The sequence below is a fragment of the Poecile atricapillus genome, chromosome 1 (assembly GCF_030490865.1).
Source record: "Poecile atricapillus isolate bPoeAtr1 chromosome 1, bPoeAtr1.hap1, whole genome shotgun sequence".
NCBI lineage: Eukaryota > Metazoa > Chordata > Aves > Passeriformes > Paridae > Poecile > Poecile atricapillus.
In genome coordinates this window covers 174445509-174470520 of record NC_081249.1, presented here as the reverse complement: position 1 = coordinate 174470520, position 25012 = coordinate 174445509, and the positions used below count along the sequence as shown (strand labels likewise).

Here is a 25012-nt window from a genome sequence, read left to right as displayed (position 1 = left end):
TTTTTGTGATCTTATCCAGTCCTTAGCTGAAGGAGTTCATCTTTTGTGGATTTTTTTTTTCTTAACACAGGGTCATTTCTCCCTCCAAGAGTTCATTCAGGCCTCAAAGACAACAGAAGAAACAACTAAGGCACAGAATTTTAAGCAGCCTAGAAAAATCCCTCCTCTTGACCAATTGCAGAATCTTAGTTTTGACGGTATAATACTGCAAATGCCTGTTGCTGCATTCCAGGAAATACAGGGAATACATAATGAAGGGGAGAAAGAAGTTTCTTCTAGCCTTTTGTATTTATTCCTATGTTTTTTCTTATTTAACATATAAAAGCCTTAAACTACAATGTTTTCTGTCTTTTTCAAGTCACTCCTAAAGAGACATTTCTGACATCTTATCCTACAATTACAATATGTTGTTAACTTAAGGTAATTTAATCACTCAAGGTAGCAATCTCTACCCTCAACAGAAAAAAAAAAAAGCAGAAAAAAGCAGAAAATATGTCACTTCTTTGTGTACAAAAGGAAACACAAAGGTAACTTATCCTCAGTTGAGTTTTGAACTATGTATGGTTAATATTCCCTTCCTAGAATGCCAAAGAAGCAACCTTAAAGCCTCTGACCTGAAACAGAAGGGCCTGCATACTTTTATCCTCACAGTTCTGTGCCCTAGGTGGAAGCTGCAAGACCTGCATGTCTCTCTTCTCAAAACCTGAGAGCTCCCCAAATCCCTTTGTGAGCTGATTACATTATGGAGTAGCAGGACTGAAAGGTTTCTCAGCAAACTCTATGGAACAGATACTTTATTTTTCCAAACTTATGCATTCTGTGTGAAGCAGAAGCCTATATGAAAGCATTTCACACAAGCCTTTTTAGCCTCAAATTCTCAGCAGGAACACTGTTCTAGCATTCAGTCCTGATTCTCCATAGCTCAATGATTTGCAGTGAGATTATTCCATTTCTTTGCTGTACTGCAACAAATGTTGATAGGTCTCAAAACAGTAAGAGCACTGATGTTTCTGGGGGCACAGGAATGTGCTACTATTCCCCAACAGCAATCTAACACTGTAGGGTCAACCCAGCATCAATGGCCACCTGCCAGTTCTCTGCCCCAGAACTCTTTATCACCAGTTTCTTGAGTCATGGACCTGTTCTCTAACCATGTGCTAGATGTTAGCAGGGAACATCAAGGAGTTCCTTAACAGTTCTCTGGGTCACAGCATTATCTTGCCTGGGCAAGTCTGTCTCAGTGATATTTAACTGCTTTTTCCATCCCCAGCTCTGGCTGGATGCTAATCACTCATTTGCCATATGTGAGGAAACCACTGACAACCAATACTCTAAGAAAGGTCCTAAAACACTGTGCACTGGTCTGCCGAGTAAGGAAAAGCACTGGTTATGCAAATAACAGTACATGTGGACAACTGCATGGATCTGACAGGAAACTACCACCTTCACCAGTTCTAATGGGATTACTTAGTGCAAATGTGTCTCTTGGAGGCCACTTTTATGAACCTATTTCTCACTCTTGAAAACGCCTATGAATTTAGGCCACAATCCCAGCCTCCTTTTCACTGCCCTCTTTCTAGTCAGCCACTGGCTTGACAACTTTATGTTGGACAAATGTGTTGAAATCCTGAAAAATAAAATTACTATTTTTTATGCAAATAAGGGCACGTAGAAATAGGACAAGGGGGAATGGCTTCAAACTGAAAAGTGGATAGATTCAGATACTGGGAAGAAATTCTTTACCGTGAGGGTGGTGAGGCCCTGGCAAGGGTTGCCCATAGCAGCTGTTGCTGCCCCAACCCTGCGAGTGTTCAAGGGCAGGTTGGACAAGGCGTGGAGCAGCCCGGTCTGGCGGAAGGTGCCCCTGCCCATGGCTGGGGGGTGAAACTAGATGATCTTTTAAGCCCCTTCCAACCCAAGCCATTCTGTGAACCTACGATTCTACTCTTCTGCTCTTGGCACAACCTGTTAAAAGAACCACAGGACAAGAAACACAGAGTATTCTTACACCGATGTGGGATTTTCCTACGCATTCACTGCGCACAGCCCAGCATCAGCACCCCTCAGCTTCCTCCGGGCCTGCCCTCTCCCTCCCGCCAGCCCCGCTCTCCGTGGAGCAGGGCCGGGCACGCCCGGGAGCGCAGCCTCGGAGGCGTTTTGGAGGCCGCCATTTGGCCGCGGCCTCGCCCTCCCGCGCTGAGAGAGCCGCGGGAGGGACCCGGAACGGCGCCGGCCCCGCCGGCCGCGCTGAGGGAGCCGCGGGGCGGGGCGGGGGCAGCGCCTGCGCGGCGGGAGCGGGGCCGCCGAAACTTGGGGGCCACGTGGGGCGGGAGTGGGGCAGCCGCGGGGGCAGCGCGTCCCGCAGACAGCCCCGGAGCCCCGCCGCGCTCACCTCTGCAGGCCCGCAGCTCGCCCGCCCTCCGGCCCTCGCCATGGCCCCCGCCGAGATCCTCAGTGGCAAGATTGTCTCCGGGTACGTAGCGGGGCCGCCCGCCCTGCCCGCAGCGCTCGGCCGGGTTCCCTCGGGATGGAAAGTCTGGGAGCCGCGGGGCTTTTGCCCTTCGGGAAGGGAGCGGTGTGGCCCGGGAGCTGAGGGTGCCCCGGCGGCCCCCGGGTGTGCTGGCAGCGGGATGGGGCTGTGGGGGGCTTGTACTCTGGCTCTGTGGAAGAAGCGGGTTTGGAGACATCCTAAAGCTTTTTCACTACGTTGCAGCCAAAGCTTACTTCTTCCTGGCTGTAAACTGGGAGTTACTAGACGAAGTACAGTATTAAAGGTCTTAAGGAGAATGCAAAGTGCTGGCAGTGCTCCCCAGAAACCAGCGGTGCTTCTGGTGGGGGTCGCTTTGGCAGCCCTAGAAAGCACCTGGACTGCTCAGCGTCGATGAGATGAGAGCCCAGGCAGGTGTGAAGCCACCGGCTAACTACAGCTTCTGTGCGTGTAAGCTGGGCTCTTGGGATGCTTTATGAGCAGGATTTTGGAACATGTGCTTTAGGTATGGCCTGTGTTTTCAAGCTCTATAAGTATTGATTGTTCCTCTTTAAAGCAAAATGAGTTAATCCACATGTTGAATAAGACATAGCTGAATGTTAACAGGTGTCCTGCCAAAGCTATTTAAAAGATTTGAGAAACCCTGAAGGAAAAAGCATTGTCGTACTTTTCAGCGTTTGCTTAGCTGGCAAGCCCTGGGTATAGGTGAGCCTGTGTTGTGTGTTTTAGTTTGCTTGGTTTTCCTGCTGCCACTCAGCATACACATTCGGTCAGAAAGTTAAATAAATTTCCCTAATCCTGGGGAAAATGCAGTGTAATGGTTCTCTTATATTCTGTGGAAACAGGGTTTAGTTAGATAGGTTCTTTGGCTATCTCCTGTCAATATAATCAGGGAATTCAGACAGAAAGGTTACGTTTGAAAAGATATAAAGTAGTCTCAGCAAAGCAGTTAGTCCTTCTCTTAGGTATTGCTGTGTATGACACAGCTACCTCTAACCAGCAGTGGAGCAGTTCTGAAAAGTAGGCCTAATGTGCCTTGAATCTGAATATCCTTGAGGAAAGACTGCTTGCATGCTTTTCACCTGATAATTTTGGAGCCAGTACCAGCTGTGTGTTGCAGTCTGTCGGTCTTACATACTTCATTCCACCTGATCCTTTTGGCAGTGTTGGGGCCAGTGCACTCTGCAATGCCTGTGCTTGCTGCTTGTGGGACTTCATCATTTGCCTGTTGTAGGTTTCTTTCCTGTCATATAAAGTCACCCTGAAGTGCAATAGGTCCTGGAAAGATGCTAGTTTGGGTACAATGATAATTCACATTAAAACTTTAAACTTCCTTGGCATTGCATGTTGCATTACTTACTTAATTGTAAAGATATAGGGGTAATATTTTTTATTTCTGTTTGTTTTCTGTATTATAGTAGTAGCTATAAACTAGCAGCTCTCAGAGGGCATTTGTGATGTTCAAATACCTGGAAAGAGGCATGAGCTTTTAATAGGCACATACAGGAGAAAGTTTTGATTAACTTCCAGCACGTCTCTTAAGGTGTTTGAATGAAGTCTGTTTTCCAGAGTCATCAAATCTTGCTTGACCTGAAGACATCATAAAATGAAAAAATAATGCAGTTTTCCAGCTGTCCTTCAGTACCTTTATTTATGCTGTATTTATGTTCAACATAGCAAAAGCATCACCTGCTTCCTATGGGCCTTAGGTAGTTCTGCCTTTTTCTAGTGAAGTACTTGAAGGAGTCATGAGGAATTGGAGACGGGTGTCCCTTTCTTCCAGACCCCCAGAGAAGTGCTGGTCCAGAGGATTCTCACTGTCCAGAGTTCACCTCCAGGCCAAGAGTCTGACAGCAGCAGAAGTGATAGGCTTGTGGTTTTTCTAGGAATTTTCAAATGAACTGCCTGTTGTAGAAAGGGAATGTCCCGACTTTACAGCAACTGCCAAACCTTTTCAGTTTCCATCTTGTAGGGGTGGATTTTGTTACTTTACCCTTTAATCAAGAAAAATGTTTATTTGTAAGTCAGTCAAATATTGACAAATGAGTTGATTCAAACAAGCATTGTTCCAGCTGTGTAATGCTGGGGTTCTGTCTGTGTTTTAAATCAAAGCTCATAAGTATTGCGAACTTTCTCCTCCAGCCACCAAACACCCCTTCCTCAAAAGAGATGAAAAAATACCAAATTCACAATCATATCAGCTATTTAAACAAAAATCAGGTAGATACTGGTATTATTCTTAGGAAACATGTAAAGAAAATAAATACTTTGAGAGTTTCTTTGTATAAATAAGAGAAAACTTGATGAGGTGATAAAGCTAGTTCACACCTTTGAAAGGCTTAGAAGAGATACAAAGGAAAATGGACATTTTCAGTGGCTTTGAGTATTACCTGTGAGGATGGAAAATATGCTTAGGCTGGGCATGGGAAGTAGAACACAGCAGACAGTGTTTTCTCTGTAGGATTTGGTGCTGATGTTAATGCATCAACATCAAAATGCATCTAAGTCTGCCTCAGTACAAACAAGAAGCCTGCAGTCTGTGAAATATATTAAATATTAGATGGGTTCTGCATCAATCTGAGTTGGCTGGTTACCTCAGGGTGGCTTTCCTCTACTCTGAGTGGCTGTTTAGTAATTCTGCCTTAGATTTTGCTACAAGTTAAATTTGCCTCATTGGCAAGTGAGTTACAAAAGATGAGTTATTGTATAACAGTACAGTAAATAAATGACTAATAGGAGGAAGAGAAGCAGTGGTTGAAGGTGGGTTGAAGGTAATAAAAATACAGTATTCTCCACCTTTTATTGCTGGTATTCCCTGAAGAAAAAACAATCTCTGTTTCTGTGTCTAAAGAGGTAATCAGAGCAAAACATGGTAATGGCTCTACTTTACAGGTTATGTGCACTGCACTGAGCTGTCTTTAGGCTTTACCATCTGAAATAGCCCAAGTTTGGAAACCCCTGGCTTGGCCCAAATTGGTTGGTGGGACCGGGAGTGGACCAACATTTCTGCTCTGGAAGAGTGGCTGATGAGTTGTGATGGTAGGGAAGACTTAGCACCCCTCACAGCCCCTAGGGATGGGCCAAGCAGTGCTTTGGGTTTAGAGTGCTCAATAAAGTGGTGATCAGGCTGAACTTCTAACTGGAGGTAACAGTGCAGTAAACTCCTCAGCCTTTTCAGTCTGGGTATTAAATGGTTTTGGGTTTTTTTGGAGTTCTTATTGTAACTCCAGGTAAATCTAGTCTGAAGTGGAAAAAATTCCCTGATCTCTGAGCTCCCTTTTGCCAGATCCTACCCACAAAGTTTCAGGCTTGCACTGAAGGGTCCCACACTGTGGATGGGCTGAGTTGAAGTGAACTTCCTGTGCTATTGGATGGCCCCAAATATGAGCAAAAGCCCTTGTGTTCAGTGCTATGCAGACACAATTTTTTTTTAAAAAATGGGACCCTGCTCTAAAGAGTTAATAAAAGAGGAGAAAACATTGTCTGGTGGACAACAGGGCCACAGGTGTGTGATCTGTGCACAACAGCACCAGTTTACAGGGAAGGCAAAGAACGTGGGGTCTGCCATGTCCCCTTTGTGCAATGAGTAAAATCTCAGTATCATTCCTTCAGAAGGCAAACCTTTGTAGATAGGGCCTAGAATATTGTCTGGAGCACTTGCAGCCCCACAAAGGTGGATTGAGTCCTTACCTATTGCTCTTGTGTTTTCCTCTGCTTAAATCACCTGATAGTAGGGTATTACATGCAATACTCATTTTGGGAAGCAGGCCTGATTGGTGTTGTAGATGTTGCAGCATGGGAATGTGGTATCATAACTCATGTTTGGGGAAAACTCTTCTAAGTTTTAAAGATTCAGCTTGGTGTTAAACTGTTCTGTTGTCAGTCATCCACATTTGCAAAGTGCCTCAATTGCTGCATGTCTTTCAGACCCACCTTGGGCTGAAAGTCTGGACAGGATGAAAAAGCATCTAAAAAACCAGAAATGTCTTTATGTATTTATCTGGCCTGAAGAAAGCTCATGCATGTAGTTTTTTGCTGGCACAATTGAAAAGGTGGTTAAAAAACCTTGTGAGTGTGGAAGTGTTAGAAAGTAGCAGGCATTTTTCCTTGGAGATAATGACAGTGTGCCAGGAGCATGCAGTGGTGGAGCATGAGACAAGAGGGTGGGAGATGTGAACTCATTCCAGCTCTAAATGATGTCTTCCTGCAACTGGAGGCATCTGTTGAATTGCCAGCAGTGTTCAGATGGTCTTTCCCAAGTGCCACTCATTGAGCCAACCTGTGACTTCTTTCGGGGGGCAGTCCTCTGTGCCTTTGGATGTAAGTGGGATGTTCTGAGACATTGTTCTTTGCAGCCCCCTCACTGCATTTTAAGATAATGCAGTTGTCCTGATCTAGGATGTGGTGCCATGGTGGTTTAGAGATGGGAAAGCTTGTTTTTCCAGATTATGGTGATGGTCATGGGAGCAACAGGAGGTGAGAAGTGGCAGTGCTGCAGGCTGTAAGGAGGAATGCCTGGAGGGACAGCAGCTCTGGCCAGGATGGTGCGGGATCTGAGGAGGACCATCAGCTTCATGCAGCTGTTTCTGCAGAGCTGCAGCAGGAGCAGTTCTGCTGCATGTTTATGAAACCCTTGGGGAATCTGTGATCCAGGCAGTAAAGCCAAGCCCTCCCCTTTGGGGACAGGCATCCTCTGGAGCATCGCTGTCTCTGAGGAGGTGTTTGCCAGGTCCTGTGTTTGGAACTATTTGCATAGACCCTGGACCCTGTTACTCACAGAAGGGACAGAAGCACAGCCTGGTATCATCTTGAATATGGTGCTCTGCGTCCTCACCAGCTGAGCACTGTCCATAATCCCACAGGAGGGTGTGGGGTTCTGCACACACGAGCTGTGTTCTCTCCATTTCCAGCAGAGCTAAAGGAGTGTGGTTTGTCCTTTGTTTGAATTTCTGGGAAATTCACTTAACAAATTTAAATTCAGCTCACTGTTGCAGTCTATAGAAAGAAATGCTAACAAGTTCTGTAATCTTTGGCGCTGGCTGTTGCATTGTATGCTTAGAGCCATGTGCTGTCCTTAACCTGTGTGGACCCTGGACTTTGTTTGCTGCATGAGTTTGTTTGTAGAAGGGCACGTGGGCACAGGAGGGGGCTTAGAGTCAGAGAGAAGGCTTTTGGGGAAGCAGCCACATAGAATTGCAAATTTTTTGTTTGAAGACTTAAAAGAATTTTCATACAGCTGGTAAAAGGGGGTATTGATTTATCCATATGAACTTTTATCTTTGGGAAGGCCTGGGGTCCACAAAAGAATATTGCAGACTCTATAACTCAATAGCTGCTGGTTTGCAAAGATTATTTTTATGTCCTTTGTAAGTCTATGGAGTTAAAACAATGATTTCTGCTTTTTTTTTTCTTGAATTTTCTCTCAAACCTTTGCCCCTGTCGTTTTTGTGACCACTGGAGAGCAGTGGTACCCAACGCTAGGTGGCTGTCTAAGAAGTGATTTCTTGATTCAAGGCTCCCAAAGAAAATTGCACTGACAGTACCATGTTTGTATGTTTGTGTGTGTTACCTTTCTTCTGGAGCTGAAGGGGAAGTGACCTAGTGCCTAATTACAGAAAATGACAGCAGTGTAGTGTGTAAATAGTTGTGGTAAAAGCACACCACAGCCCTGCTTCACAGAGGAAATTGGGTGGGCTCATTTCTCTTCAGCTGAGAAGATTGGAATAAAAGTAATACCTGAAACTGGGACCCTTTATAATATTTCATGTTTGTTTGCATTTCTTTTTGTTTGCTGGCCACAAACCGGTGCTGCCCTTTGTTTACTGGAACACCAGAGACCTCAGAAATAGTTCCCTTGGGGAGTTGCTCACAGCCCCCACTCACAGGTCACATGCAGGAGGTTTCTTATGCTCCTTGTGATTGTGTTTTTGTTAGAGCCAGGCTGCTCATGAGCCAGCTCAGGTGCCTCCCTAGGGGCTTACAGCTGGAGTGTAAGGAGAGACAATTGGGGATTTTGCTACCCTGTGGATGAATTTTTATCACTTAAGCACAAAGAATTGCTGGGATAATGTTTTCTATGTGACTGTTTCCTGAACTCATCAGCTAGTCTTGATGTCAAGTCCTCTACAGAGGTGGCAGCTGAAGGAAGGCTCAGGACTACTGTTTCTTAAGGCTGAAAACAGTTGCTTCCAATGTAGCTTGTTAAGAGACTTTGAACCGCTTGGCCAGATGCCAACACCTATAAATGCTCTGAACCTGCTCCTCAGGTGCAGCAGAGCTCTGACCATGTAATTCAGGATGCAGTGGGAGATGCATGATTTGGGATGTAGCTGGAGGCTGTGACTCCCTCTGAGATGAGATTTAAAACAGCCTTAGGGCTGCTTCGAGCTGGGCCAGCTGCAGCTGTCCCCTGGGATCGGTGCTGCTGGGTTGAGAGAGCTGTGTGCTGCTCCCATTTCCCTGTCTTCCTACCTCTGGCAGTTCTGATTTGGAGCTTGTAGCTGCAGCGTAGAGTTGCCTCACTGGCTGTTTCCCTGGAGTTTCCCTCTGTGCAGGAATCACAGCCTCACAGCTGGCATCAGCTACGTACCCTGTCCCTGTACCCTTGCTAGTCACATTTTTAATGCAATGGTGCCAACAGCACCTGCCCTAGTCTGGGAAGTCTGGTTCCACTTGGGCAGTAGCAGATCAGGAGATATGGATCTGAGGGTAGATGAGCACAACCTGTGTTGTAAACAAAAGGGTGTTTGATGCAGGGTAGATTTGCTGAGTGTAGTTGTAGCACCTTCTTGTCTCTGAGAATGGGGATGGGACACAGAATGGAGATCACATGGAGGACAGACCTGTCAAGCCTCTCATATCCTGTGAAGTTTTATTTGAACTGGCCTTTGCTTGAGTGTCTCCTATATTTGCAGTGCATTGCCACAGCCCCCTTCCAGTGCCACGAGCCTGAGATGGACAGAACTGGTCAGTTCTTTCAGAACCCTGACTGCCTCTGGTGAGGAGACAGAGCAGTTGGGCCTGGCACATTCCCTGGTGAAGGATTATGTGTGTGGGGCCAGAGAGTGGTTGAGAAGTGAGAAAGGGATGCAAGGCTGGGGAGAGGTGGTAACAAGAGGGTTTTGAGCTGTCTGTGGCTAATGTAACTGCTGGGTACTCATTATTAAACATTGCACGGTAAAGTGGGTGTGTTCGCATCTGAACTAGAACAACTAATCAGTGCTCTGTTTCAAAGTAGTGGTTTTTACAATTGTATCCTTAAAGTTGCCTTTACTGAAGAGTTGAACTGAGCTGTCTACCAGGGTTTGGTGACTTCTCCTCACCTGTGTCCACCTCCCATTTTCCTCCTTGTTTTATCTTTGGGTACCTCCTGCTTGTTTGGTTATTTTCCAGAATTGTACCATTGTAAATTCATAATCCTTTATCAGGACATCTTGTGTGACAGTGACAACTGGTGCCCCTGGGATTCAGGTAATTTTAGTGCAGCATGGGTGTAAAGAGGATTTCCTTTTGAGAAATGAGTTTGAAATCCCAGGAGTTTCCATGCCAAATTTTGCACCTGTTTTTTTACCCTTGTATCCTATGAGAGCATGAAGAAGCACAAGGGTGACTTAAAAAAAATAAAATCATTTAAATAGATTTGAATGAACCTGGTTCCAGAGTGTCTTAGTGATTTATGGACATCAATCTTATTTGGAGATTGATGGGAGCTGTGTACTCGAGGCATAAGTTCATGTTTGCCAGTCTGCCCATCTGTCACCTTTACAGCTTCTGACTGTATCAGAACAACTCCATCACTGTATCAGAATTCAGCCCCATGATTAACTTCTTTCTTGTATTTGTTTTCATTTTTTTCCCCTCTTCAGACAAGTGAGAGACAGACTAAAGCAGCAAGTTGTTGAGATGACTGAGAAATTTCCAGGCTTCAGACCAGGACTTGCCATCTTGCAGGTATTGTTTCCTTTAATGAAAACTACAGAAAATTAACTGCTTTGCAGTGGTAAGGGCACAGCTGGTGAGCTTCATCAAAGCTGCCTTGTAGTTGGTAGCATTTTATTAGGAACAGTGTTCTCTGTGGGATGGTAACACAGTCCTGTTAGGTCTTTTTGCCAAGTATCAGGGCCCAAAATTTTGTGGGGGTTTTTCGGTTGTTTTATTTCTTTCTTCAGACCTTGTTCTCTGTTGGAGTGTTGTATTTGTGAAATGGTGAAATCAAGCTGTTTGCTTAAGAGCAGTCAGTGCTTGTAGACTCCATTTGAAATCTCTGCATTTGAGTGAGCCCTGAAGTTTGGCAGCTTTCAGAGATGTGTTTGTACAAGAAATACTCCAAATGAGATGTTTATTAAGTGATTTGGTCTGCTGTTATGTCAAAACATGGAGAGAAGATGGGCAGAGGAGGGGAGGGAACCCAAACAAAACCAAAACTACTTCTGGCCAGGATGACTTTGAGTGCAAGGGGTGGAACAACATACTGTTGCTGAATTGGGTATCTCTCAGAAGAGAGCAAGTGTTAAGAGTCTACACAGAAAGGCTTGCAGAGGTAAAAGCACATGTCAAGTACAGGGGTTTGACCTGTGTTTGATAGAATTTTTTTCCTTTGCAGCTATAAAAAATGGAAACTCTTTGTGCTTAGGTCAGAGGGTGACTAGCAGTAGCAAGTGTCATGCTATAGGAAGGAACTGTGTGTCCACAAAGGATTAGAGAAGTGACTTTTGTTCTTATTCGGTATTTTGGGCTCCTGCAGAGCCTTTGGTGTCTGTCTGTGGATTCCAGTGCTAATACCACCATAGCACACAAAAGGCCATACTCGCCTTCGATTCCAGGAACAAATCTGTGCTTGTGTTTTGGTTTTTTTCCCCTGGTTTTCCTTTCCAGTAGCTTTAAGTAGATTGTCTCTACATAAAATTTGTCTGCAGATGCTTAGAAGGAAGGAAGGAGGGTCTAAAAATTTAGCAGTGCTTTGATGAAAGCTGCTGAACTATTGACCTCATAAACTGTCTTCAAAAATTGCTGTCTTGTGGCATTATTGGATTGTTTTCATGGTTGGCCTGTATTCCATCCTGGGTTGTCTCAGAGTCCTTTACTACCTGTTTGCTCTTTGGCTGTCTTTTGTAAGCTGCCAAACTGTCTGGGCTTGGAGTTCATCTCCTAATACTGGTGTTTACAGCTGTCTGTTTTTCAGTGAAGTCAGGACAATGAGAAGTTTCTTATTTGTAGCACACCATACATTGTGTGCTCTGTTCTTGGGAGGTATCTGGTGTCCTCTGAGCTCAAAGAATAAGTCAGTTAATCTTTATTGTTTTGTCCTGTAGTCAGTAATTCCTTATTCACAAAACATGTTTGCTGACGTCTGCTTTTCTGCCCTGTATGAAGCAAACCTTTTCCTAAACCCAGCAGACTTCACAGGGGAGACAGCCCCTATATCTGTACCTGGGGAGGAAGAATCAGTGTGATTCTGGGGGATCAGGTAATGCAGTAATGCAGTCACCCCTGCAGCTTGTAGGCCATGTGAGAGCCAGGGATGGCTCCCAAGTACCAGGGAACAGGAATTCAAGAGCTTGCTTATCAGATTTTCCTTACTTGACCCCTATTTTCTTAAGGTTAGCAGGAGTATTACCTTTAGCAAAATGTACTGGATGTTGCAAGTGGTCTCCTGAAATGCAGTTGTACTGTAAGCACTCAGTACTGCCAAAGACTGCAGGTATTTGTTTCACTTATTGCTTTCTCTTTGTGCATCACTTTGTTTGGTTTTTTGCTTGGCAGGAAAATTCTCAAGGTTCAGCACAGCAGTGGAAGAAATGTCTCCATCAAAGCACACATGTACATAAAATTAAGATTCTTGGGTATCAAAGAGGCCCAACGTTTCTGAAAGCCTTAATAAGATAATTGAATGTTACCAGCACCTGCTGATCATGTTAATTAGCTAAGGATTTAACTTCCTCAGATCAGATGGCAGGCAATACTTTCTGCTTTGGAGACCACTGTGTTTTTAAGGTTTTTCAACAGGTGCAAATGGTGTTTTTGCAGGAGTTCAAACAACTTGTCTTTAGCTGCTTCATACTTGAAAGAACTTTCCTGTTAGCTCCAGCTGTTTATATCTTCTATCAGTGTGGTTTACAGTAATTCAGGCATACCTCTGTCTCCTTGAAGCAGATCCAAGGAAGCTGAGGGTTAAGCCCATCTCAGGGTCTCTATTCTGTCCTGTAATTCATTTCATCCTTAGGTTGGAAATCTTTTCATCCTTAGGTTGGAAATCGGGATGATTCAAACCTCTACATTAACATGAAGCTGAAGGCTGCTGCTGAGGTAATGCCTAGACTTTTAGGACTACATTTACCTTCCTCCAGTTGGTCAGTTATGAATATGAAAAACCAGATGCGAGTCAATAGTTTTGTCTAAGCTTTGCCAGTATTGGAGAAAGCAGTGTTGGCCTGAGTTCTCAGTTAAAAAAATGTGGTGTAGGTGTATAACCTGGGAGCCAGGTGGAGTGCTCTGGTCACAGCAGTGTGGATTGGTGCCGCATCTTGTGTGGTCATCACAGATTACATTTGTCTGAAGTGCTGTCTTTCCTGACCTGTGGCCTTGTCCTTATCTTCCCTGAATGTCCTGTACCTGCAGTTGCCTTGTGCTTGTCACAGGTAGAACATGACATGCTCTAACAGGGCAGGAACACAGACGAGTGCACTTTTCCCTAGGTGATACCTGGCATTTCTGCTGGCATTTTAAGGTAGTGTGCTGTCAAGCAAAGCTGATGTTGTTCATGTCAAAAGGTGAAGAGGACAGTTAAAGGACAGACTCAGTGGGCAAAGCACTAATCTTTCTTTGATGTTATTTCTAAATCATAGGACTTGAAGCCTCAGGGACAGGAGATAAACTTGGGAAATGTGACAGAATGCAGCTGTGATTTAGGTGGATAGAGAGATTAGCCAAATCAATTGTATGTCAATTCAGAAATCAGATAATTTGTTGTTATTCTCATTTGCAGATTGGGATCAGTGCCAATCACATAAAATTGCCAAACACAGCAACAGAAGCTGATGTAAGTAATACAGCCAGTGATAAAAAAAATATGTAACTTTGGTGTTGAACTCAAGATATCTTTGCACTGTCATTGTATATAAAAGGACTACTTGGCTATTGATAATAACTTACGAAAAAAGAATTGGAAACTGCTAAGATTTTGCTTTTTTTAAAAAAAAAAACTAGAATACTACAATGTATGTAAAATTTAAAGACTTTAGCAGCTGGTTTTTTTAATAGAAAATGTAAGTGGTTTATACTTTTGGGTGAAAAAACTAAACTTAAAGTTTATATCTTTAAATCAAGATAGGATTATGTTTTTTTCCTTTGCATCAGTCGTATTTCAGTTCATCAGCCATTAGATTTTTGGTGTTTGCTGTTGTAGGTGCTCAAGTGCATTGCCTCTTTGAATACAGACCCAGCTGTTCATGGCTTTATAGTGCAGCTGCCACTCGACTCCAATAAACCCATCGACACAGAAAAAATAACCAATGCTGTAGCACCTGAGAAGGACGTGGATGGGTAAACTGACTTCACACCTGGAGAGCATGACAGCTACTCTAGAAAGAAACCTTTTTTCTTAATTTTCTCTTGAACAATGAGGCTGGGAATCTTACTTGGCCTTTATTCTTTCAAAATACAGCTTAAGTAGCATCAATGCTGGGAAACTCTCTAGAGGAGACCTTGGAGACTGCTTTATTCCATGTACGCCAAAGGGATGCATGGAACTTATCAGGCAGACAGGTAAGGAGATTTCCATACATTATTCATGACTGCAGTAGTCTTCAATAAGTGTAGAAATTACACACATTGCAAGGCTCTGCTTCACAGCTTCTGCCGAGATACCACATTTAATCTCTGCTGACTTAGATAGTAAAAGAACTAGGTTAAAATGGTCTTTCCTTCCTCCCTCCCAACTGCGATTCCCTACCACACTCAGCAAAGAAAAATAGTATTTTGAAGCACCAGGGCCAGACTTACACTGACCAAGACTCCAGAGCAGTCTGAGTTAGCGTGTACCAGGCTGCACAGTGACCTCTTTTTTGCTGTCTCTTGACTCTCTGTGGTGCAGGTGTCCAGGTGGCAGGGAAAAGAGCCGTGGTGATCGGTCGCAGTAAGATCGTGGGTGCTCCCATGCATGACCTGCTGCTCTGGAATAACGCAACAGTCACCACGTGCCATTCCAAGACCTCCACCCTGGCTGAGGAGGTAAGGGCAGGCTGTAGTTATTTGTTCCAGGCCACTGCTGCTCCATGCATATTGCTGCTCAGTGTGTTGCTGCTGTGAGTCATTAGGTCTGGGGTGTCTTTCATCTGAATTGGTTTCCCAGTCCTGCTCATTGCGTGGTTATGTAAATACTTCCGCTGGAATAGGATCTTGATTATTTTTGGCACTTAATTAGAGGGGTTTAATTATAACAATAAAATTATTATTTTTGTTGTCTTGGAGCAAATGCAGAGAATTTAATCATCCTTTCCTAATCTCCATGTATGGGTTGGCAAAACAGCATATGTTTTTGATGTTTTGATATTTTTTTTTTTACCAAAAGACCAGGTGGTCTTCTGCTCTAATGGCTGAGAAATGTTAGGCCAAATGATTTCTCAGTTGGTTTATTTTTTTCAGTCAATTTTCTGTGACAGGGAGTTGGTACCATTTTCCTCTTCAGCAGTGAGAGTGACAGAAATAGTGTTTTGCTGTGCTGCCACCTACTTGGATTTCGTAGAGCCATCAGCACTGCCAGGCTCTGTAGGCAAGTATTAAAGCTGAAAAGGGAGTAGGAGTGTTTGAATATAACTCACAAAGTAGATCAGAAACACTGCAATGCTTCACGCCATTAAGTTGCTGTTCAGTAAGACCATCATTAGGTTGATTAAAAATTGAAGTGCTAATACTTAATGAAATTTTAAAAATAGTTTATCTCCCTTGAAGATTAAAGGAAAAAAAATTCCAAGGGCTAGCAGCTTCCTAAGCAAATGTGAATGAAGCAGTGCGGGAACTGACAATGAGCTTTAGTCGGAGTCTTTAACACCAGCTTCATGACTGGATCTGTCAAATTTACTGAGGAGTCCCTGAATGAATATTAGTGCTGAAATACAGTTGGCATCCCCTGGAGTTGTGTGTTATGCAGTCCTGGACATGAAAAGCATAAGACAGTGCTGTCACAAGTGAAGTGCCGCTTAGTTCTGTGCAGGGGTTGTTCTTGGCTGAATAAGATGAGTTCTTGCTGTCTGATGAGTACTGGGTATATTTCTAGCACTGAATGTGCAGGGATATTTGAAGGGAGGAAGAGAAGAATATTCAGAAGGCTTTAATTTTATCTAAATGTAGCCTGTATGATCCACTTGGGAATCATGGAGGAGTTCAGAGGAGGTTGTGAAGTGTTGACTAGCAATAGTTGGGGGTAGGAGTGTGAAAATAGGCCATTATTTCTAGCTGCAGGAATTTGTCCTTGCCAAGGAACTTGCAGCTACCTTTAATTGCTGACAGTGCCCTTCCATGCCTCCAATGGCAATGGGTGAGCACTATTTGACTGCAGCTGAAGCTGATGAATGCAGCTGTGCATTTTTGCTGCAGAAGCAGCTCTGCATTTTTCCACTGCCAGTGTGATACACAGTTGTTTGTTGTTTTTAATTTTTTTTTTTTTTTATAGGTTGGCAAAGCTGATATCCTTGTGGTTGCAGCTGGTAGAGCTGAAATGGTAAAAGGTGAATGGATCAAGCCTGGTGCAATTGTAATAGACTGTGGAATTAACCATGTGCCAGGTGCGTGGGCAGCTTTAACACGTGGGGATGTGTTTGTATATAAATGCAGTTGCTAAGTTCATGAATACTGTTTCCTTGGTATCTCTGGTCCACATGGACTTCTTTCTCCTTTAAGTCTGTCTTAAGTAGTGATGGCAACCTCTGACAATGCCAAACTAAAGAAAACACTGGTCTGAAGAACTCTCCTAAAGCAGATCAGTGGCAGTTTTGATTCTGCCTTCAACGAGGCTGATGATTAATAGAAGAAAGAGGAGGCCTACGAAATATTGCAACAGAATATCCATTTAATTTGCCCCACTTCACATAGTGAAGTCTTGTCGCTGTTATCACTTTGGAGCACAGGGCTTTGCTGTCATTACTTCGTGGTTAGATCTGATGAAACTGTTCCCTTTGAAGTACAGAAATGACAAGCAGCCTCTTAAAGTAGCTGTGGATTTGTTGAATCACAGCATTAACTTCTTAGGCTTGAATGGCTGTTGTCTTGAAACAAAGCAGATTGTGCAAGAGTATTGGTGACAATGGCTTAGGCATAGAATAAAGTGCTTTAACATAATGGATTTTAGGGTAGGGTTTCACTTAGCTGCTCCTTCCTTATAAAGATGGTACAGACAGTCTGGCAATTTCTGTTTTCATCTCATTTTAAATCCAAATTACAGATATTGAATGATATGGAAAATTAGTCACTCTTTCTGTGCTACACCCACAAGGCTTTTAAAAGGTAGTTTTCATAATTAATCAGTCATTTTGTTGCCATTATTTAACAGAATGTAAAGAAATTTCTGTTCAGTGGTCTTGTTACTCAAAGTTGACATTAGGCTGCTTTTAAAAACATTAGTCCTCTATCTAATTAAAATTAAAAAGTCATCTGCTGTTGCTGTTTGTTGCTTGATGTTTTTGTTCCAAGCTATCCAAATTTAGGCCATTTGCCAAAACCCACAGGGTCACTGCTGATGTGCATGAAGCAGAATGGGTTGGAGTCTCCCCAACTGCCATGTTGCAAATAAAACCCCCATTGTGTTTCTGATATATGATGGCATGACCTTTTTTTTAGGCTTTATGTGAACTGCATCTCTGAGGATATATCCCTGTTCCTTTGCAATTAGCCTGCCTTGAGCAGTGCACTGACATCTGAGCTTCTTGTGCACCCAGCCCAGTCAGTGTCACATGGAATACACTTAATGGCATTGAGATTTGATAATTGAGACTTGATAGAGTATCATGGAAACTGTCACATTTTGAAATTATGGATGCTACAGGCTCCTTTTATTTTTTTTTCTTTCCTGTTGTTTTCTGAAGCTACTGAGTTCTCCTGACTTTTTTCCCCTCTGATACATTGCAAAATCTTTTCAGATGAATCTTTTGGGAAATGAGTAGCAGAGCTGTGAGAATTGCAGTGCTATAGAAAGAACAGCAGCCAGCTTGCTGGCTTCTCCAGCTAAGTCACTGTATAGATAGAGCATTGCTGCTAGCTGTGATGGGGTGAGAGCACATACATCTTACCACAGGTGTAAGTGCACCCAGCTAGGTGCAGCTGGAGGACATGGTAATCTGTGGATACGCCTTTGGTTTGGTAGTCACAGTACCCTGTCCAGGCAGATCCCAAACTGATTTGATATGTCAGGGCATTACCTCCTGCAGTCTTGCCAAGCTGGAGTTTAGGACAAGTTGTAACCATGTAGCAACATAGAAATGCAGCTGCTGTGCTTTTGAGTGGAGAGTGGCCTGAACTCTCCAAGAGTGCCAATTTGGAGGCTGGAAGAGACACTGGAGCCACATCTGACTTTGTGTACTGCAATAAGCAGAATTTCTTTCAGGTAGGCAGATAGGAAAAAACAGTCTCCTGAAACCTCTACTAGAACAGACAAGTTCCTCTTACTTTCCAAACTGCGTTGTATTTGTCTCTCCTCACTGCTGCAGTTGCAGGGCTGGTCCAGCAAATACTCTGGATGCCTTATTCCAGGCCTATAGAAGTTGCTTTGGTACAGAAAGGGAAGGCAGTGCAGGTAGAGGATATTCCCGAAGATGGCAGTCCTGAAATGTCCCTCTCTGAGTCCTGATGGAAGAAGCAACGCTGCTTAAAGTTCCTGCTATGGGATTTTGCAACCCTTGCTAACAAGGAGCCATGAGAGTGGAATATAAGAGCAGCTTTTTTGCAACATGGTTATAGTATCACTGATACTCTCTGTAACTAGTTTGTATTTTTTAAGAGTGGGATGATGACTATTGAGAAAGTGACATTATGGGGAGAGATGGCAAGTATTGTGTGAGAGCTTTCTTTCAAAAGAATATTTTGGAGGTAATTGAACAGCTCCTAGGCTGTGCTCAGCAGTGCTTGTCGTGAGGTGCAGATGCAGAAGCAGGGACTGGGGGATTGTTTGGCGCGTGCTCATCTCTGCGTCTGTGGAACAGATGAGGCAGTTTGGAGTGCCAGCTTATTTTCCTCACTCTTGGGCCGAGAGCCTTCCTGTCCAGAATGGCTGATGAGCCTGCTTGGCAACCTTGGAAGAAAATAAAATTACATTATTTACCGTTAGCAGCCTTAATTAAATTGGTCTCTAGGGGGGAAGGCCAGACTGGTCTGCAGTTCAGGCAGCAAACTGACAGCGGCTGCAGAAACACTGGTTAGCAGCTGTGATGTTGTTCAGGCTTTGAGCTTTAGGGAGAAGTAGTGTTGCTTAAAACACACAGCAAAGCATCCAAGCTGCTAATTGTCAGTAACAATGCAGCTAAAAAATAACGTTGGCAGGAGCTGCTTTTTGTTCTCTCTTTGGTTTTAACATAATCAGCTGTTGAGGAGTTTGGTTTCTCTTCCACTCCTCCCCCTCACCAGATTTATATGAAAGTTATTTGTTGTGTTCTGTTCAAACGTACACTTATTGTATGCAATATAATATTTCAGTATAACAACATCAAAATCTATTTTCAGGTTTTCACACTGGTTAGAAGCTCTCTAGAATCCTTTATCTGAAGCGATAATCTGCCATTCCTGGAGCAACTTAAATTTTCTGGTTTTATGTTCTGTAATCAGTGACTTTCTTAGATGACTGTGCTAGTTCACTAATTCATTTTGTCTTCTTCCTCTCTTTATGGGTGAGTTTAAAGGTTACCACTGGGAAAAAGTACTATGCCTGCTTCTAAATTGTCAGGTCATGGAGTGAAGGATATAGCAAAATACATTGCTTGAGAGAAAGGTTTTCCTACTGAAGCTTTCTTAAGCCACCTGTGAAGTTTGTTTTGACAAGACTGATCTCTGTGAACTGCAGTATTTACTGGTCCATCATTAAACTAGCAGTGATAATTGAAATTGCCTTCAGTTTTTGTAAAAGCAGGTGATTTTATTCAATAGTAAGGCCCATATGCCCTCCAAAATGGAACAGAGCAAATGTTAACCTGGGGGTTTGGAACAAGTCGGCCGTGTTTCAAATCTCATCTCTTCCCAGCTGCTGGATTATGTCTCATTCAAACTGTCCTGTGGGTCATGAGCCACTGAGAAGATCTGCATCCTCCGGGGAAGGGAGATCTGTCTGGCTGAGGATAAATGGTGCTTAATGGGAGGATGTGTTGCATGAGCTGTTGACACTCTGCAAGTGAAGTATGATGATAACAGCTTCATCTTGTGATGTTGTCTTAGCTTTTTTATCTTTCTTTGCAGCTTCCTGGGTACTCAGCTTCTATTTTGTTTGCTCCAGCAGAATTAAAGACTTCAGCTTCAGTCAGTGCTGTCTCCTCTGTTGCTGTGGTGAAATGTGATGTGTAACTTACTTTTCTCCCTAAATCCCCAGACAGCACAAAGGCCAGCGGAAAAAGAGTTGTGGGAGATGTGGCATACAGTTCAGCAAAGGAAAAAGCTTCTTTCATCACCCCAGTTCCTGGTGGTGTTGGACCTATGACTGTGGCCATGTTAATGCAGGTACTGAGCAGACTGGGGTTATCTCCTCTGTTTTTGCTTTGGGATGTGTTGCTGCTGATCATCAGCGTACTGCCAAAGCAGCTGGTGCTCCTTTCTTGTTCTTGCAAAATCTAGTTAGTCCAGACAATTTGGATTCAGTTAACTGAGGAAGAAGATGGACTTTAAGAAAGTGCTAGAACAGAGGTTTCTGATTGGTCAGTTTCACAGGGTTTTTTTAGGGGTTTTTGAGTGCGGCCACTCAAAACCATAAAAAATGGGCCTGTCTTATAATGCTCTGGATGTAATTCTGAAACTATCCTTAGGGTGATTGGATAAAAAGGAGGGTAACAGTATAAACAAGCTCTCTCTGTTTCTATTCTTTGCTTAAGAAACCCTTAAGAATACCCAAAAAAATCCAGCACACTAGAAGATTGGTAGGGAGATAGATATGGTGGGATTTTTTCCTTTTTAAGAAAACAGTAAGGAGACTATCATTTTGGCTTATTAGCAAATGCTTTAATAAAAGCACTTTGGTTTCATCCCAAACTGAGACAGGGACAAACCTTTCTGGTCTCTTTGTTAACCAGTGCGGTTCATGCAGTGCTGGTTGCTTTAATGCATTCACTTGCTCATTTTAGAGCACTGTGGAGAGTGCACAGCGTTTTCTGGAGAAGTTCCAGCCTGGAAAATGGACCATCCAGTACAACCAGCTTACCCTAAAGATGCCTGTTCCAAGGTAATGCTTTCAAGTGAAGGCACTCTAAGGTTTTCCTGAGGAGGCATAGCTAAATTGCAGTGCTGCTGTGATAGCTCTTGAAGTGTAGACTTGGACTTTCACATATTTCAGGCCAGCTAGATGGTTGCTGATTCCAAAATACAGTAGGAAAAGGAATATAGTAGGAATAGTAGGAATATAGCTGATTCCAGAATATAGTAGGAAATAGTGAAAAGCTTGTATTTTGGAAATTTTTCAGTCTGGCATGCCAAAACTGTAGCATCTTCAAATAGGAGTTGCTGGTGTCAAGTCCCCAAGGAGCAGCTGAAAATATGCAAAATACCATCTGGGATCATAACACATTGCCTACAAAAGGCATTCAGGAAAATGGGGAGGTTGAGGAGAGGGGTTGTTGTTTGGTTTGGGTTTGGCCTTTTTTATTTTTAAAAAGGCAACTCTGCCTGTTCTGATGTACCTGATATTGGTGGGATTGATGAATTTAACTAGGGGGGGTTTAAAGACTAATTTGTAAAATATAGATTAGGTGTTTGTAGTTTATTCCATCCAGAAGCAGGGAATTTGTGGGGAGTCTTTGACTTACATACTCATTCATCTTGCTCTATTTCTTTAAGTGATATTGAAATCTCGCAGTCTTGCATACCCAAGCCCATTGATCAAGTTGCAAAAGAAGTTGGCCTTTTCCCTGATGAGGTGGAGCTCTATGGCCAAACTAAAGCCAAGGTTCAGCTCTCAGTTCTGAAACGTCTGCAGAACCAGCCAGATGGCAAATATGTCGTTGTTACTGGGTAGGTGCTTCCTGAACTGAGACATCACTTACAAGATGAAAAGAAATTTTATTATCATGGCTTGTTGTTGAATTGTCTTTTGGTGGGATGACTGTATGGGGTGCTCTGGGTTTTAGTAAACCACACTGTGAAAATGTAGTACTTTGGGAAGTTGATTGATCACTTGTGGCAAACAGTGGGAATGTAGCTTAACATTTCTCTCCAGCAGATGAAATGTTTTGGTCTACAGGTCAGGGTTATGAAGGGTAGACTGGTTCCTAGCCAAACTTCTCCTGGTCTAGTAGCCTGCTTTCAGTAGGAACTAGCAAATTGTTTCAGAGGAAAGTTGTCAGCATCTATGTGATAATTTGTCAATCTTTCCTGTTTTGAATTGATGAAGATTAGCTGAAGTATGAGCCGGTTCAGAATTTGAATTCTCATTAACTGCAATCACTAGGTGACTGTTTTATCCCTGGGATTTGATTCTCACCCACTGCAAGGCTGTAATTGTGTCTCTTCTGCTTTGTTGCTGCAGAATAACTCCCACTCCCCTGGGAGAGGGGAAGAGCACCACCACTGTTGGCCTTGTCCAAGCCTTAGGAGCACACCTTCGCCAGAATGTCTTTGCCTGTGTTCGGCAGCCTTCTCAGGGGCCAACTTTTGGCATAAAAGGTACAATTGTTCCGTTGCTTGCAATTGGCCTACGTGGACAAAGATGGCATTCAGAAATACTGTTCTGCTGCTCTATAGTTTTACATTATTTCTAGTTACACGTGCATCTATTTTAAGAAAAAAGAGCTTTGGGTAAGTTCTTCAGTTTTGTCTTGAAGGTACTGTGTTGGGACTTAAACTCAGCTGCTTAGTGGTAGCTGCCCTCTTGGAGCCATTAAGCAAACTGATGTTATAGCACTCTGGGCTGGAGACCCCTGGATTCTTGTAGTCTGACTGTTGTGTCTCTGCAGGTGGAGCTGCAGGTGGTGGCTATTGTCAAGTTGTCCCCATGGAAGAGGTAATTCTTTTAACAAAGCCTCACTGCACTCACAGCTCACAGACCCTAAAGAGCTGCTGAAGTCAGATAGCTGAGAAAATGTGTGAGTTTATGACCTAGAAAGAACTGTGTGCTTGATTTCAGCAAACCTTTTTTTTAGCAAACAACCATCCTTGTGTTGTTTCAGAAGTGTGTCTTCATGGTCAGGGAACTTGACAGAGCTAGGAATTCCCAGTTCCTCTGTTGCCTTCCCTTCTCTGCCTTGAATTGCTGTGTACCCTGGAGCAAAGTACATCCTATACCTCATTTTCCCAGCACTGAAATGAAGATGATAATGGCTTAATGCATTTTGGAAGAATATTGCATAGTTCTGTCAGCTGTCGTGGCCACCAAGTCTTTCTGTGAGCTATTTTGGTGTACTTGTGTTTTAGATTACTAACATGAACTGGGAAAAGGGAATTTGGGAATCAGCAATGCCAGGACCTCAGCCTGTGGGGGGCTGGCACTGGAGCATATTTCAGGTGTGACTTGGCAACAAGTAAAATTCTGTGTCTGGAGGCAGGGAATTAAAAAGCACGTGTAGCATGTGCTCTCGTGCCGCTCTCAGAGTAATTGCCTGTAGAATTCTACCTTTGTCTCATGCATTGCAGATTGACACAGAACAATTTCAGGAAGAAAAGTAGAAACGATCAAAAGGGCTGTTGGTTCTAATTGATGCAGCAGGTCCATAAAAGATGTTCAGGAGGCAGAATATTGATTTAGTCACGTGTCAAGTACGTGTGAAGGAGAGATGTGACAGGAAAAATAACCTCCTCCTATTTGGGAGGGTTAATAAGACAAGCCAGAATACCTGACTGTGCTGCAGTGGGAAACAGCCACACTCTAGGAACCAAACTGGATGGAATTACTTTTATTTGTTTTGTTTCACTTGTACCTCGTGGTACAAATACACATAATTTTGTGGGGGTGTTTCAGCCAATGCAGGTGTGATAAAGTGTCTGGAACCACTGGTTACAATAATGACCTTGATACATCATTTAATAATTCTATGTGCAGCTTTCATCCTATAAAAAAGATAGCAAGGGAAAAGCTTCAAAGTTCATACTGCAGAACAAAGGTAATAATAATTGCTTCTTGTTGCATTTATGCAGAATGAGACAACAATTAGCATTTACTAATTAGGATTTACAATCAGTGTGTGACTCTGTTTTAGCTTTGTGGCTTTTGAGACCACAGTAGTAAGGCTTCAGTAAAATGGTGTTGTAAGGTATTCTGTCACATCACCTTTTCTAATATCCCCTTTTCATCTTCTTCCTTTGCTGCTTTGCTAGAGATGAAGAGGATTTTTTTAACCACACCTTTTACTCACCTGCCATAATCATAGGATCATTTAGGTTGGAAAAGACTTTTAAGATCACCAAATCCAACCATTCCTCTGGCACTGCCAAGCCCACCAATAAACTGTGTCCCCAAGTGCCACTGCGTGTTTCTGAAATACCTCCAGGGATGGTGACCCCACCACTTCCCTGGGCAGCCTGCTTCTGTGCTTGACAGCCCTTTCCATGAAGAAATTTTCCCTCATATCCAATCTAGATCCTTCACTAGCTTCACAGCTACAGTGCAGCCAGAGAACTCATGTACGCAAACCCACTCAAACTATGTTTTAATGAGATGGAACTAAGAAAACTACTAGCAATGTCACTGTAGTACGTGGTCTGTAAGTTCTGCCTGGGATTCTGTGTTTGGGTGGTTACCTTAAGCAGAGCTCTGTGCAACCACAGCTCCACTGCTAGTGCTGCACAAGGTTGCTAGTTCCAGTTTAGCTCAGATTCCCTTGTGGGAGCAGCAGCCGCTTCAGCTAATGTATGTGTGAAACTTGCTGTGCAAATGAGGGGGTCAGTAGGAAGGTGAAGGAAGAGCAATGCAGAACACAGAGTGTGCTGAGTTGGGTCTTTTAAGTGCCAAGGAGCCTGTGAGAACTGTTCTGGTGGAGGGGAAAATAAAAAAACAAACAACTTTTTATTTGGGAGCTTTGTTTTAGAAGTTTGTAAAATGACACGAATGTGGGGGAGGCATTTTTATGTTTTAGAGAAATTCTTTCCTCTCTTCCACATACTGCACTGAGCAATCTCTCCCCCTCCACCCTCACCCACTTTAACATTACTATTAATACTTCTCTTTCCATCTGTCTACGGTGAGTTGGAATAAATGAAAATTGCAGCAGGATGAGGTAACTGATATGTTTTATGTCCTCTAGTTTAACCTTCACCTCACTGGTGACATCCATGCCATTACTGCAGCCAACAACCTGGTCGCTGCTGCTATTGATGCGCGTATATTCCACGAGCTGACTCAGTCTGACCAGG

General features: G+C 43.4%; 1 protein-coding gene across 3 annotated transcripts in view; it reads left to right on the top strand.

Annotated features, from left to right (window-relative positions):
* Positions 1 to 2300: 2300 nt before the first annotated feature.
* Positions 2301 to 25012, top strand: part of MTHFD1 (methylenetetrahydrofolate dehydrogenase, cyclohydrolase and formyltetrahydrofolate synthetase 1) — a 158625-nt gene continuing 135913 nt past the window's right edge. For 2 of the 3 annotated variants that reach the window (XM_058832429.1, XM_058832420.1), the window contains exons 1-14: positions 2301 to 2473; positions 10354 to 10438; positions 12734 to 12793; positions 13473 to 13526; positions 13893 to 14029; positions 14151 to 14251; positions 14580 to 14716; positions 16158 to 16269; positions 20052 to 20179; positions 20797 to 20894; positions 21506 to 21679; positions 22194 to 22330; positions 22621 to 22667; positions 24904 to 25011. In XM_058832429.1, coding sequence (XP_058688412.1) covers positions 2433 to 2473; positions 10354 to 10438; positions 12734 to 12793; positions 13473 to 13526; positions 13893 to 14029; positions 14151 to 14251; positions 14580 to 14716; positions 16158 to 16269; positions 20052 to 20179; positions 20797 to 20894; positions 21506 to 21679; positions 22194 to 22330; positions 22621 to 22667; positions 24904 to 25011 — 1419 coding nt within the window. In that variant the 5' untranslated portion in view covers positions 2301 to 2432. The remainder of the gene's footprint in view (positions 2474 to 10353; positions 10439 to 12733; positions 12794 to 13472; positions 13527 to 13892; positions 14030 to 14150; positions 14252 to 14579; positions 14717 to 16157; positions 16270 to 20051; positions 20180 to 20796; positions 20895 to 21505; positions 21680 to 22193; positions 22331 to 22620; positions 22668 to 24903; position 25012) is intronic. The other variant, XM_058832411.1, reaches the window with a different exon arrangement.